The 14,739-nt window shown below is 36.5% G+C and overlaps 1 protein-coding gene across 18 annotated transcripts in view; it reads right to left on the bottom strand.

Annotated features, from left to right (window-relative positions):
- Window positions 1–212: 212 nt before the first annotated feature.
- Window positions 213–14,739, bottom strand: part of CEP70 (centrosomal protein 70) — a 76,993-nt gene continuing 62,466 nt past the window's right edge. For 7 of the 18 annotated variants that reach the window (XM_048216018.2, XM_048216014.2, XM_048216015.2 and 4 more), the window contains 7 exons: window positions 13,921–14,026; window positions 10,979–11,149; window positions 5,598–5,744; window positions 5,206–5,425; window positions 4,981–5,095; window positions 3,648–3,727; window positions 883–1,615 (listed from right to left, as the gene is read on the bottom strand). In XM_048216018.2, coding sequence (XP_048071975.1) covers window positions 1,488–1,615; window positions 3,648–3,727; window positions 4,981–5,095; window positions 5,206–5,425; window positions 5,598–5,744; window positions 10,979–11,149; window positions 13,921–14,026 — 967 coding nt within the window. In that variant the 3' untranslated portion in view covers window positions 883–1,487. Of the gene's footprint in view, window positions 1,616–3,647; window positions 3,728–4,980; window positions 5,096–5,205; window positions 5,426–5,597; window positions 5,745–10,978; window positions 11,150–13,920; window positions 14,027–14,739 lie in introns of all 18 variants that reach the window. The other 11 variants (XM_048216032.2, XM_048216028.2, XM_048216031.2 and 8 more) reach the window with 3 other exon arrangements.

The following is a 14,739-nucleotide window of genomic DNA, read 5'->3' as shown; positions in this document are numbered from 1 at the left end:
AGCCTAGGCCTGCTACTTATAAAAGAATGGCGAGGGAGGGGGTGCAGTAACACTGGTCCCTTAAAAACTCAGACTGAATACTGAGAACAGAGAATGAGCAGAAAGCAGCAAGAAAAGTATTCTTATATAAAATAAAATACAGCAAGGCTCAGCCTTGTAAGAAAATAAGATTATTTGTGCATAATATAAATAAGTCACTGAGGACACTTATATTTGGAAATTCTTCACAAAAACTTTATTTAAGATTTCATGTCCTTATAAAAAGTATATTACATCAAGATTGCAGAAAGATACTTTTTTAAATGAGACTACTATCTACTCATCTATATTATGTCATAATTCATTTTCTATCCTAACACAATGATAAAACATTTTTTCCTTCTTCCTTTTCTTCCTCCTGCTTTGAAAAGGCAACGCCATGAGGGATATCTTAATTGAATGTGCCATTTCCTTGCCAAGAAAGCAATCAGTTCTTATTGCCTGAATTCAAGAGAGCCACCGGCAATCCTTGTTCCCAGAATCAAAAAGGTCACTAAACCCTCAACTTAAATACAACCATTTTATTATTTGCAACCCCTCTGAGAATTTCTGTTTTACTCACATGCTATAGTTTAAAACAAGTCTTAAACTTCAAGCACTGAAGAATTCCTTAAGAAATGTTTAAAGGACTTAAAGTCAACTTACCACTTTAGCTTACAATGTTTTCTATATAAGAAGCTCAAAGTTAATAAAAATATAGATGGGAAGGACCCAATACTAAGAAGGGGATGAATTCTGAGAGTAAATATGAATACATTTATAACCCTTGTCTCAAAGCAAGATCAATCCTACAAAATACTCAGAATGTTAAGAATGCAATTTACACAGTAAAAAATGATTTGATTTGTTTTCAGTATGAAAGTATTTTTAATTTCTTTACTGCAGGTACAATGGCATCCAAGTCATCAATTTCTGTAAGAAAAACAAGAATAAGGAAAGAGGAGCTTTATCTAGTGATAGGTTCAGATGAAATGAGAATCTTTAAGCAAAGCAAACCTCAAACGCAAAAGCAACAACACTAGCACTTTCATGCACATGAAATTTTTCTGTAATGGTGATGATAAGAGTGTCACTGATTCAGACACAGATGCTTCACAGGGCATCTGCGTGTAAAGCTACCATATACCTAAGTATCCTCTGACTCTCATATTAATCTCACTAGCAGTGTGCTCTTATTAAGAGATCCTACTGGCCACATTTGTGATATGTTATTGCTGCTTTAAATCTATGTAATTACATGGGTGAGCCCACACGGTGAAATCCTAGGTAAAAACTGCCTCTTTTCTGGGTCCCCGTCTGAGCGCTTAATGATTTCTTCTCATGGAACATAGTCCTCTCCTTAATTCTACTGGAAAAATTTCTCATTAGATATTAGATGAAACATATCTATCTAATAAAAAGTGTGAGGCAAAGTACAAATTTCAGATGCAATGTGTTGTAGAGCTTACTTAACTGGTCCGGCTTACCGGATCAACTAGTTCAGGTTCTTCTCTGCCAGGTTCCCTGTGAATTTGATTTTTCTTTCTGTCTTCTTCCAACCAGCCTGTTAAATTCACTGTCTGAAAGCTCCTGGACCCTGGAGAAGCAAGGTCCTTTTCTCTCATTATCTAGGCTCCAGCCCTACAAGCCCCAGTGGCAAGTTCTCTAGATTCTTACCACTTTTTTCCACCTTATTCTGCTAGGCCACTGTTTATAAACTCATTTTCCTTTATATAAAACATGCTCACTTCCTCCATGTTTAGCTGAATTTTGGTTGCTTTTCCTTTAACCTAAATGGATAGCCGATGCTACTTAAGCCCCTGACTTCAGTCAAAATACTTATCTAGATCCACTTACAAAGTGTCAAGGTATCAGAAAAAAATATAAGCAAATCTCCAACAGAGAATTTGATTCACACCTTGCATCATAATAAGATCAAGTTATTCCCTGAACCCCATTCTGAAATCACACCTGTTTTCTCACTAAATGAGATATCTGCCTTATAAATGAACCTTGCAGAGAAGGATATTGGCTAATATGAGAATATTCTCAGCTAATCACACCACTTATATGAGAAAAAGTCCTTCTCCACATCTGGTATTCAGTACAACACTCTGTAGCTGATGCTTAAAATGACATCTAGTAATAATAAAAATAGTTATGTTTGCCAAACAGATTTAACTTTCCCAATGTTAAGTGTCATATATAATTCCAGAATTTCAACTGTGACATAAATACAGAGTTCATCTGCAAGGGGACATGGCTTCTTGAAGTGAATGATCCCCCATGAACCAAGCTGAGTGTCATAATACCTGAGAGGAAGTTTCTATAGAAGGATTCTAAAATAAGTGCTACCCGCACACCTATTAAAATGTTTATTAATGATGAGAACCTCCCTGTTTAAACTGCTACCCCAAAGCAAGTAAGATCATATTATTCTATGAAACGAGGGTCTTCGAGATATGAGGCAACATATTTCTACAATTTCATGTCTCATCTTAAGTTTAGCTTTCAAATTACATTTTCCCTTGCTATGATCTCTTCAAACATATGAGCATGCCTAAATCACATTCAGTCACTGTCTCCCTTGCTTCCACAGTCTACATAAAACTGGCCACAAAACTTCCTTTATGTTTACCAGGCTAGATATTCCTAGTCTTTTCATTTATTCATAACAAATTTTAATTTACTCATTCCCTTATCTTCTACTAAACCTCATTTCCTCTTCTAATTTTATTATTTTTTTTTTATGTAAGCTCTCTGCCCAACGTGGGGCTTGAACTCACGACCCCAAGATCAAGAGTTGCAGGCTCTTTCCACTGAGCCAGCCAGGCACCCCTCCTCTTCTAATTTAATTTCCTATGTCAAGGAGGCATTATTTAAAAAAAAAAAAAAAAAAGTCTTTCAAATTATATAGAAAAAAAATTCACCAGTGAATAAATACTTTAAACCTTAGAGTGTTCTTAATAGTAAGATAAATTACTTTTACAGCCATATATAATCACACTTAAAATAAGAGCCTTGGGTCTCTATTTTGCCTATGATTCCTAAGCAAATTACATTTTTTTCCCCTTTAAAAGATAATACTAATAACAAAACCTTCAATCTGACCAAGAATACATCTTTTCCCTTCTACAGATTTATAAATTTGTCTTTCTTTCTACAGATGTTTACTTTACATTACTTCTTATCACCTGAGAAAGAAATTTAATTTGTATATTTTAAAAAACACAGTAGGTAAGTTCTATCTTAAAAAAAGAAGGAAGAAAAAAAAATTAACTAAACACCTTCAAGATCATAAATTCTACAAAAATTTCTAATTAGTCCATACCAGAGTCAGGGTTAAACTGGGCCTAGCCAGAGTAATACCATTTCTCATTTTACGGTTTCAAAATAAAGGCAGCCCCTAGCTCTTTAAAGGATATGTGCTTCTCTGTTTTGTAGACCAACCTCAACCAACTCTAATTACAAGTTAGGAGTGTATTTCCAGAACTGTTAGTGGTTTTTAGACACTTTCTACCAAAACACTCTACGTAAAATCACTAATACGGCGACTAAGGAACACTCATTCCTCAAAACCACTGACATCTTAAGACTCGAAATTTAACCACCAACAACAAAGATCTTACCTAAGATTTCAAGTAGATCATTAGTAAATGCCTGAAATGCTGGGAAAAATTCCTCATGTTCTTCCAGTTTGTTGATAATGCTTTTAAAAAAAAATGCACAGTTTACACTGAATTTCCAACTTAAGGTTCTTGCATCTGATTGAAATAAAACATTTTCAAAATGGAAAGAAATTTCCTAATTTCAATATAAATTTAATAATCATTTACTGCAATCCTTCCTTTTTAAGGTCTTTTTTCATCTAATACCACTTTTCTAAAAAAAAAAAAAAATCTCTTATTATCAGTGTAAACATGTGTTCCTAAAGTCAAATTTAACTTTCCTAAAGTAGAAATCTTTCCATTTAGCTTGAGAATTTTTAAGAGACCTCGCTTTTTAACATTTTCTAAAACTTGGGGGTTTTTTTGTTATTTTTTTAAGATTTTATTTATTTATTTGACAGAGATAGAGACAGCCAGCGAGAGAGGGACCACAAACAGGGGGAGTGGGAGAGGAAGAAGCAGGCTCCTAGTGGAGGAGCCTGATGTGGGGCTCGATCCCATAACGCCGGGATCACGCCCTGAGCCGAAGGCAGACGCTTAACTGCTGTGCCACCCAGGCGCCCCTAAAAATTGTTCTTTTTATATCCCATATTCTATTAAACATTAAGTATCAATCACCAGTATAAATGTGGGAAGAGGAAAAAGACTAATAGTGAGGTATATGTTTCTTTTAAAAGCATCAAGTATTGGAAAACTCAAGTGTCAGAGCTTCCTAGAAAACTCTCAGAATATACGGAGTAGGTGGTATATGTACGTGTTCCTCTTCCCATATGCTGCAGTATATAATTGGGGGGGGGGGGTGGAAGAGTTGCTTTAAGTATGGCTATGTTTCCATATTTAAAAAAAAAATCAGGTTTTATTTTAGAGAGAACTAGCTTTAAAAAAAACCTCAACATTCATCTTCTAATCAAATAATAAATACACTGTTAGCAATTACTAAGCGATCTATGGTAGTGTACTAAAAATGGTACTTGTTTATCTATTCTGAACACTAACATGAAGTTGCAAACAAGGTGTGAATTTCTCCATATATAATTTCCCCTGGAAACAGGCTTATAGCAATAATGCTGGAGTCCTGAGCCACTCTACGTAAACCTACAGGCCCTATAATCTATTTTTATCTTGAAAATGCTTGGCATTCTCTCCATCAATAAGGTTCGTGAGATTATTTTAGATTGTCAAATTATTTAAAAGATGCTATCCCAAACAGGAAAGGTAAATAACTTGTGAAGTTCTGAAAGTCTTTAATTTCACCAATCCAAGCATTGTGGAAGATACTTTTTAAAATAAATACCTTTGGAGGTCTTCAGGTCCCAATACCTGCATAACCTGTTCATTCACATCCTCATTAACCAGCCTACACAATTTTCCAACTGTGTTCACCAACATACACAATGAGGATGAACTATCTGAAAGAGAAATAAAACGATATTTTAAAAGACAATTTCATCATTATTAAATCAAATATTTTATGCTTTAGTTATCCTTAATTTTTTTACTTTTCAATTTTTTAACCTACTTGTTGATTTATTAGGAATTAAACGGGGGCCAGAAAGGACAGAGTCATCACCTAATTCTAAGAGTTCTTGGAGGTTTCTCACAGCATTGTTCATTTCTCCAAGCCTAGTATAAACTTCATTCATTCGAGGATAGACTCCATTTAAAGAAGGCACATCAAATAACTTTTGGAAGTGAGAAACAATAGCTTGCAAAGTTTTTAAGTTTGGCATATTGCTGTCCTGTCCAAAAGAGAGGGAGAAACAGGTCACATGTTAAAATAATCCCAAGACTTTAAAACTTTAAAAGAGAAAAAGAATATTAGTAGAACAAATATCAATATCTTTATCACTATCAGTTTTTAAGATAAGATTACATTAAAATGTCAACATTTACATAAGTATTAAGCATTACCTTTTCCTTATTTTCAACTTCTTCTAACATGGTATCTACTATAAACAACAGATCTTCAATTCTGATACCTTCATTTTCATCCTGCTTTTTTAAATTATGCCAAGGCACCAGTTCTGCAGATAGTATCTTCAAGGACTTATACAAATCCTTTATAACAAAAGAAACAACATGGTATTATTGACCTTAAAAAAGTTTTCATAACAATGCTAATAAAATATAATTATCCAGGCAGGTTTAATATATATAAACCATCATCAGTACTTTTTCAAAAATACCATTGCCAGTCTAGAAAAAGTCTGTTAAATGTGTTTTCTCCAGGTAAATATAAGGCTTACAAAAAACATGATATATTGACTATCTCAAATCTGGGTATTTAAAGTAATGATGTTATTTGTTAGTAGTATATGTTATTTAAGTATTTTTGAACTATTGATGGATAAAAAATAAGCTTATCCTTTATATTTTGGTCTTGAATAATTTTGTAACAGATTTATTGACATATAATTCACATAAAATTCATTCTCTATAAGTGTTCAATTCAGTAATTTTAATCAGTTTACAGAGACGTACAACCATCACCATTATCTAATTTCAGAATATTTTCATCACCACAAAAAGAAATCCCATACCCATTTGCTGCCATTCCCCATTCTTTCCTATCCCCAGCACCTGGGTCACTACTAACCTACTTTCTGTTTCTACGGATTTGCCTATTCTGGGCATTTCACATAAAGTGGAATTATATAATAAGTTGCCTTTTGTGACTGGCTTTCCTTCACTTAGGATAATGTTTTCAATATTCATCCATTACAGCATTTATTTCTAGGCAGGTTTTAATTTGAAAAAATAATTAATTTAAAAGATTCTAAATTAAATTAATTCTATTAATCGTCATGACAGCCTACTTAATTCTCTTGGACTAGACAGGTTCTCCTAATTTATTTTAAGCTGTGCACAACGGGCAAAGCTACTGGAAGTTTAAAACTGTTCAACAGATAAACATTTACTGCGCATCTATGTGCATGGCACAGTGCTTGGCCCTTTAGAACACTGCTGTCCAAAAGAAATGTAATATAAGTCAGAGTAACTTTATTTACTTATTTAATAGGATAGTTGAAACACAATGTTACGTTAGTTTCAGATACATGACTTAGTGATTTGACAAGTTTATACATTATGCTATGTTCATCACATGTATAGCTACCATCTGTCCCATTACATCACTATTAAAGTACCACTGTAAGTCAAAGTAATTTTAAATTGTTGAGTAGCCACACTTAAAGTAAAAGGAAACAGGTAACATTAACTTTAATAATATATTTGGTTTAACCCACTATATCCAAATATTATCATTTTAATACATAATCAATATTTTTTTTTCTATACTAAGTCTTTTAAATCTGGTAGGTATTTTAAACTTACAGCACATCTCATTTGAGACTAGCACATTTTAGGTGACCAAAAGCTACACGTGGCTAGTGATTACTATATTAGACAGTGCAACCCTAAAATACAGAAAGAAGTACAGGAAATTCTTTTTCCAACACTTTTAGTCTTCCACTTATTTATCATTCTCCAGTGAATGCCCAGACCTCACATACTGATATCTGTAACCTCTCATTTGTTAAGAAGGCAATTACTATTTCAGCAATTCAAGGCAATTCTTTTTCCAACACTTTTAGTCTTCCACTTATTTATCACTCTCCAGTGAATGCCCAGACCTCACATACTGATATCTGTAACCTCTCATTTGTTAAGAAGGCAATTACTATTTCAGCAATTCAAGGCAACACATCAATATCAAGTGAATGTTTTAAACAATAAGTGCCACTAGAATTTGAAGAAGTCGTAGAAAGTTGCAGCATAAATACCTTCATTAACCAATGCTCCATCAACAAGGTGCAATTATAAAGAAATGGTCTTCAGTAAAAAGCACACCAAATACAAATTTTGCTTGGGAATAAAGTATTAGTTAAGATAAAGAGCTGTCGTGGTCTACTTGGCAGTGACACGATGGTTGTCCATCAAGCCCTGAAAAATCTAAAGGAGGGTCTCTTACGTTCTCCACATTGCTCAGGTGTGGGGATGTAGAGGTACAACCAATGTCCTGTCTCTACAGCAGGCCTCTGGAGCACTGGGGAATGAGAAAGCCACGAGGCACAACAGCATACACGGTTGGGAAAGCAACAGTATCTAGCTGAACTTTCCCGGAAAGGTGGGCGGGAAGAGAGGAAGAAAGCAGACAGCTCCTTCATGCCTTTCCAACATCCTACTCTTTTAAGCCAAATCTAACCTGAGAAAAAAAACTAATCTAGGAAGATGGTTGTCCCAACCTTAAAGGCTACTACAATATAGAAAACCTTTCATATAAGGCCACAAAAAACTTACGTAGTTTCTCAATTTGGATTCTGATTCTTCAGTAATAAATATCTAAAGCACTGCCTAAAATCCATGAGTTACTTCAGTGGCAGAGCCACTAAATTCCTCTCAGCGATCCTCAGAATATTCTGATTACAAAGTGTTCTCTCCTTGTCTCCTTCTACTGGAAAAACTATACAGAAGCAAGAACTCACCACCACTGTAAAGCTTTTCTTGGGGGTTCTTCTTCCTTCAGAATCTGGAGTGCAAGTCATCTACCTCATTCACTTGGCACTTCATCACGGGCTGTTTTTTTGCTTTTAAGATTTTATTTATTTATTTGAGAAAGAGCAAGAGAGCGCAAGCAGAGGGAGGAGCAAAGGAGAGGGAGAAGCAGGCTTCCCGCTGAGCAGGGAGCCTGATGCAGGGCTTAATCCCAAAATTCTGGGATCATGACCTGAGCTGAAGGCAGATGTTTAACCAACCAACTGAGCCACCCACGTGCCTCCTTTCATGTGCTGTTTTTATGGCATTCATTTCCTCGAATGATATCCTGAATGGTTAAATTTTATTTCTTTTTTTTTAGTAAGTTTTCTCTCCAATTTTTTTTTAAAGATTTTATTTATTTATTCGACAGAGATAGAGACAGCCAGCGAGAGAGGGAACACAAGCAGGGGGAGTGGGAGAGGAAGAAGCAGGCTCATAGCGGAGGAGCCTGATGTGGGGCTCTATCCCATAACGCCGGGATCAGGCCCTGAGCCGAAGGCAGAAGCTTAATGGCTGTGCCACCCAGGCGCCCCGGTTTTCTCTCCAATTAGTCTGAATCTTGTGTTCATTTTTTAAAAAGATTTAATTTATTTGAGAGAAAGAGAGCATGAGCAGGGGAAGAAGCAGAGAGAGAGGGAGAGAGAATGTGAAGCAGACTCCATGCTGAGTGCAGAGCCCAATGAGGGGCTTGATCCTACAACTGCAAGATCATGACCTGAGCCAAACCAGGAGCTGGATGCTTAACTGACTGAGCCACCCAGGTGCCCCATGTTCACCTTTTCTGATTACCTCCCCAGTGCCTTAAACATAGTAAATCATCAGTAACTATCCACTTATTTGATTCTTCCTTTTGTCTCCTTTCTCTTCTAGTCTTTTACCTTCTCTTAGGAAGGCTGGGCATGTTCTAGCCCCTCTTCCTTGAGAGGAATTGAAGTGGGGTTAGCACAATGGGGCACCTGGGTGGCTCAGTCAGTTAGATGTCTGGCTCTTGGTTTTGGCTCAGGTCATGATCTGATGGATCATGGGATCAAGCCCCACATTGGGCTCCCTGCTCAGCAAGAAGTCTGCTTGGGGATTCTCTTCCTCTGCCCCTCCCCCAACTTGCTCACTTGCTCATTCTAAAATAAATAAATAAATCTTTTTAAAGTGGTGTTAGCACTATTTCCTCCTACTGGGAAAACCCCCTGACAAGCAGTGACTGGTTTTACATAATTAACCACTAATTATTTACCCTCTGTTAAGATATAAACTGGAGACTTAGGTCTATAAGATAGGTATATTAATCTAACACTATCACTCAATTAAAACGTTTTCTATTTTATAGCTGTATCTGATTCCTATATAAAAAGGGAAGGAGAAATTAGGCTGAATGTGAAGATTCTTTCATCAGTTACAGGTATGTTTTCATTAATTTTTTAAATTTTTTTTTTTTTTTTTTTTTTAGATTTTATTTATTTATGTGACAGAGAGACAGCCAGCAAGACAGGGAACAGAGCAGGCGAGTGAGAGAGGAAGAAGCAGGCTCCCAGCAGAGGAGCCCGATGTGGGACTCGATCCCGGAACGCCGGGATCACGCCCTGAGCCGAAGGCAGACGCTTTAACGACTGCGCCACCCAGGCGCCCGTTTTCATTAATTTTTTAAATTCAGTGTCATCATCTTCATTTTGTTGTCTTGGAATTTGTTATTCTGCTTCACTCTTTTGACAAATATTAAGCACTCATTTATATCAGGAGGTTCCTTGGGATATATCAGAGAATTAAAAAAAGGTGAAACTCATAAAGCTTATACATTCTTACATGTATCTTCTGTATCATTTATACTTCATGCAATAAGGCTTCTGTTGGCAAATACCGTTACTGAATCGCATCTTCATGAACAGTGGTAGTGCTATATATTTTAGTTACTGAAAAATCTAAAGATCGGGGTGCCTGGGTGGCTCAGTCGGTTAAGTGTCTGACTCTTGATTTCAGCTCAGGTCATGATCCCAGGGTGGTGGGATCTAGCCCTGTGTCAGGCTCCATGCCTCCACGGAGCCTGCTTATGATTCTCACTCTCCCTCTCCTTTTGCCCCTCCCCTCCCTCTAAAAAAGAAAAAAAAAGAAAGAAAAATCTAAAGATTAAAGGAAACAGAAACTATTAATGACTTTAGCAATTCACCTTTCAGTGAACTACTCGAGAAAAAAACTGAAAAACCTGAAAATACATGATAAAGAATGCATAATAACTAGAAAGTGAAGAAATTTTTATCTTCCATGGATAAATAGAATAGGTAAAAGTAGTACTGGCTGCTACTGAACTATTAACTGTTCTACAGAATAGGCAGATCTGGACAGTTTTGAAAGAAGGAAAATGATCTAAAATATAAAGAGGAAGAAAAAAAACCCCAATTAAAATGGAATGAAGGATAAAACATTACATCTTAAGGGGAGTAAGGGCCACGAAAATCTGTAGCATGGATGAGGAAGATGAAGGTAGAACAGGGAAGGACCCAGAAGTGCAAAACAGATCCACTACAGATTTTCAACATGGCAACAGGCCTAAAAAAGTCTTTAGTAGGACTTTAGAGGGGGTAAAGCTTATATAATGACATCAGATAGGTAGTACTTAAAACTGATATGGTAAATAGCAAGTTCCAAGTTTTAAATAAGCTAAGCTTTACAGCTAAAACAAACAAAAAATGAAGCCTAGTCCTATTAATAAAGCCCAGAGACTCCAATAGATTTTCAAAGCATGTAAAAAATATTCAACCCCTTACCTTTAGGGAAGTCAGTTGGTCTGCCCACATTTCTATTATAGGAATAAGATGCTCAAATCCACAATCCTGAACAAGATCTTTATTAAAATGTTGGGCTCCTCCTTTGCTCTGTTTATAAATTATTACTGGAGCTCTTGGATTGTGAACAATTGAATTGATGCTATTTAGAACCTTAAAAAAAAATGTTTTTAAGTTGAAATGTTTATCATAGTCTTATCAAAGTGCTTTAGGTTAAGGCAGTGCATTAAAATGTCAATGTATGATCATTTTCAGAATTAATTTTTTGCATTAAGAGGTTCTTTAATAGGACTGACACTTTTAATGTTTTGGAAATACAGCAGTTTTATCAACAGAATTAAACATGTAAGTTCTAATGAAAACCAGAGACTTCAAAGAAAAGCTAAAATACATTTTCAAATGATTTGGACTTCAAAGTAGATTATGAATATCTATTATAATCCACACAGGGGGAAAAAAAATCATCAATACACCCTTAGCTAGCGTCTCACATTTCTCTATCTCCTCATATTTAAGCTAAATCAGGTGTTAAAAGGGGGGCATTTCCTGTTGTTTCATAACTTCAGTTAAAGTTCAAATGTTGGAAATGTTCAAAGAACTGTAAAATACTGAAGAAAGAAACTGAAGATGACAGAAATAGAAAGACATTCTATACTCATGGATTGGAAGAACAAATACTGTTAAAATGTCTATACTACCCAAAGCAATCTATGCATTTAATGCAATCCCTATCAATGCAATGCAATGCAATGAAAAGCATTTTTCGGAGTGCTATAACAAATAATCCTAAAATTTGTATGGAACCACAAAAGACTCTGAATAGCCAAAGCAACCTTGAAAAAGAAACACAAAACTGGAGGCATCACAATTCTGGACTTCAAGTTAAGATTACAAAGCTACAGTAATCAAAACAGAATGGTACTGGCACAAAAACAGACATCTAAATCAATAAAACAGAATAGAAAACTCAGAAATGAACCCATAATTATACAGTCAATTAATCTTCAATGAAGAAGAAAAGAATATCCAATAGGGAAAAAAGGTCTCTTTTCAGGGAAAACTGAACAGCAACATGCAAAAGAATGAAACTGGACCACTTTTTTACACCATACACAAAAATAAATTCAAAATGGATTAAAGACCTAAATGTGAGACCTGAAACCATAAAAATCCTAGAAGAGAGCACAGGCAGTAACTTCTTTGACATTAGCTGTAGCAACTTCTTCCTAGACACGTCACCTGAGGCAAGGGAAACAAAAGCAAAAATAAACTATTGGGACTACATCAAAATAAAAAGCTTCTGCACAGCGAAGGAAACAATCAACAACACTGAAGGGCAACCTAAAGAATGGGAGAAGATATTTGCAAATGACATATCTGATAAAGGGACATATCCAAAATATATAAAGACCTTATACAACTCAACACCCAAAAACCAACCTAATTAAAAAATGGGCAGGATGTGGGGGCAATCTGGCTGTGACATCTGTCACCCCACTGACCGCCAGGGTTGATTCAGCTAATCTGGCTGGCTAGGCAAGTATCCCCCTTCCTCCCTCACCATTCCATGTGAAACCCCCCCGAAGCTGCAGGTTGGGTCAAAGAGGACAACCTTCCCCAGTAGAGGAGAACTGTTTTTCAGTCAAGGATATACAAGTAGCTGCATTCCCCTACTAGAACCTCCAAACAAGCTCTCAAGGTCCATTTGCAGGAGAATGTAGGGTAGTCAAGTTTCAAGACTCTAGACCACATCCAAACGAGGCCCTGCATGTGGCCCTTTCTTTTAAAAAAGGCGGGGGGGGCGGGGGGGGGGCAGGGGCCCGAAGACATCAACAGACATTTTTCCGAAGAAGGCATACAGATGGCTAAAATACACCTGAAAAGATGCTCAACATCACTTAACATCAGGCAAATAAAAATCAAAACTACGAGATATCACCTCACACCTGTCAGAATGGCTAAAATCAACAACATAAGAAACAAAAGGTGTAGGCGAGGATGTGGAGAAAAAGAAACCTTCTTGCACTGTTGGTGGGAATGCAAACTGGTACAGCCACTCTGGAAAACAGTATGGAGATTCCCCCCAAGAAGTTAAAAATAGAACTACCCTAGAATCCAACGATTGCACTACTAGGTATTTACCCAAAGAACACAAAAATACTAACTCAAAGGGATACATGCACCCTGATGTTTATAGCAGTATTTACAATAACAAAGTTATGGAAATAGCCTATGTGTCCATCAATTGATGAATGGATAAAGAAGATGTGGTATGTGTGTATACATATGTATATACATGTATACATACATATATGTGTATGTATATACACATATACATATGTGTCTATACACATACACACATATAACACACAATGGAATATTAACCATAAAAAAGAATGAAATTTTGCCATTTGCAAGGACACGAATGGAGCTAGAAAGTATTATGCTAAATGAAATAAGTCAGAGAAAGACAAACACCACATGATTTCAGTCATATGTGGAATTTGAGAAACAAAACAGGGGCGCCTGGCTGGCTCAGTCAATGGAGCATGTGACTCTTGATCTCAGGGTTGCAAGCAGAGATTACTTAAAAATGTAAAAAGTTTTAAAAATTAAAGAAAAAGAAAACAAAACAAAAAAGGGAAAAAAGCTACAGAGAACAAACTGATGGTTACCAGAAGGGAGGTGGGGGGGGGGATGGGTGAAATAGGTGGTGGGGATGAAGGAGTGTACTTATTGTGATGAGCACTGGATGTTGGAAGTGTTGAACCACTATATTGTACACCTGAAACTAATATTACACTGTACGTTAACCAACTGGAATTTAAATAAAAAGTAAAAAAAACAAAAACAAAAAAAAACAAAGAAAGAAAGAAACCAAGGTTCACTACAAATAACCAGTCTTTTCGCCAGCTGTTCAATACCTGAAAGTATCTCTGGTCAATAAGGGCCTGCTGCTGGTTGTCTTTGCTGTGTTCATCTGGTTTCTCTAGGTCCTCTGCCTTTTTTTGACTGATAAGATCCCGTAATCTAAAGGGGAAAAAAATAAATCAAGATAATATTAAATACTTTCCTAGACATTGGATTAAGATAAACTGAGTCAACGATTTAGCTACCCTCTAAAATCTTTAATTTTTTAAAAGATTTATTATTGGGGCGGGGGAGAATGGGCAGAAGGAGAGGAAGTAGAGAGAATCTCAAGCAGACTTCCCCGATGAGGGCAGAGCCGACACAGAACTTGATCCTATGACCCCAAGATCATGACCCAAGCTGAAATCAAGTCCGACACTCAACTGACTGAGGCACCCAGGTGCCCCTAACCCTCCCACAGCTTTATGTCACTTTACATATATGTGCACACACACACAAATTTTTTCAATTCAATTTTTTAAGTCATATTGTCACTGGAAAATAAGAATGTCCCCTCAATAGACCACAAATTAGAAGAAATTTCTGAAAACAAAAGGGATCAGACTGAAGAAAGTTCTTTTTTTTTTTTTTTTAAGATTTTATCTATTTGACAGAGAGAGAGACAGCCAGCGAGAGAGGGAACACAAGCAGAGGGAGTGGGAGAGGAAGAAGCAGGCTCCCAGCGGAGGAGCCCGATGTGGGGCTCGATGCCAGGACACTGGGATCAGGCCCTGAGCTGAAGGCAGACGCTTAACGACTGAGCCACCCAGGCGCCCCTGAAGAAGAAAGTTCTAACCACTCCCCAACACTTGCAAAAAGTAGAATAAGAAAGA

Source organism: Ursus arctos, unplaced genomic scaffold, assembly GCF_023065955.2.
Source record: "Ursus arctos isolate Adak ecotype North America unplaced genomic scaffold, UrsArc2.0 scaffold_20, whole genome shotgun sequence".
Lineage (NCBI taxonomy): Eukaryota > Metazoa > Chordata > Mammalia > Carnivora > Ursidae > Ursus > Ursus arctos.
This window is presented reverse-complemented; position numbering and strand designations above follow the sequence as displayed.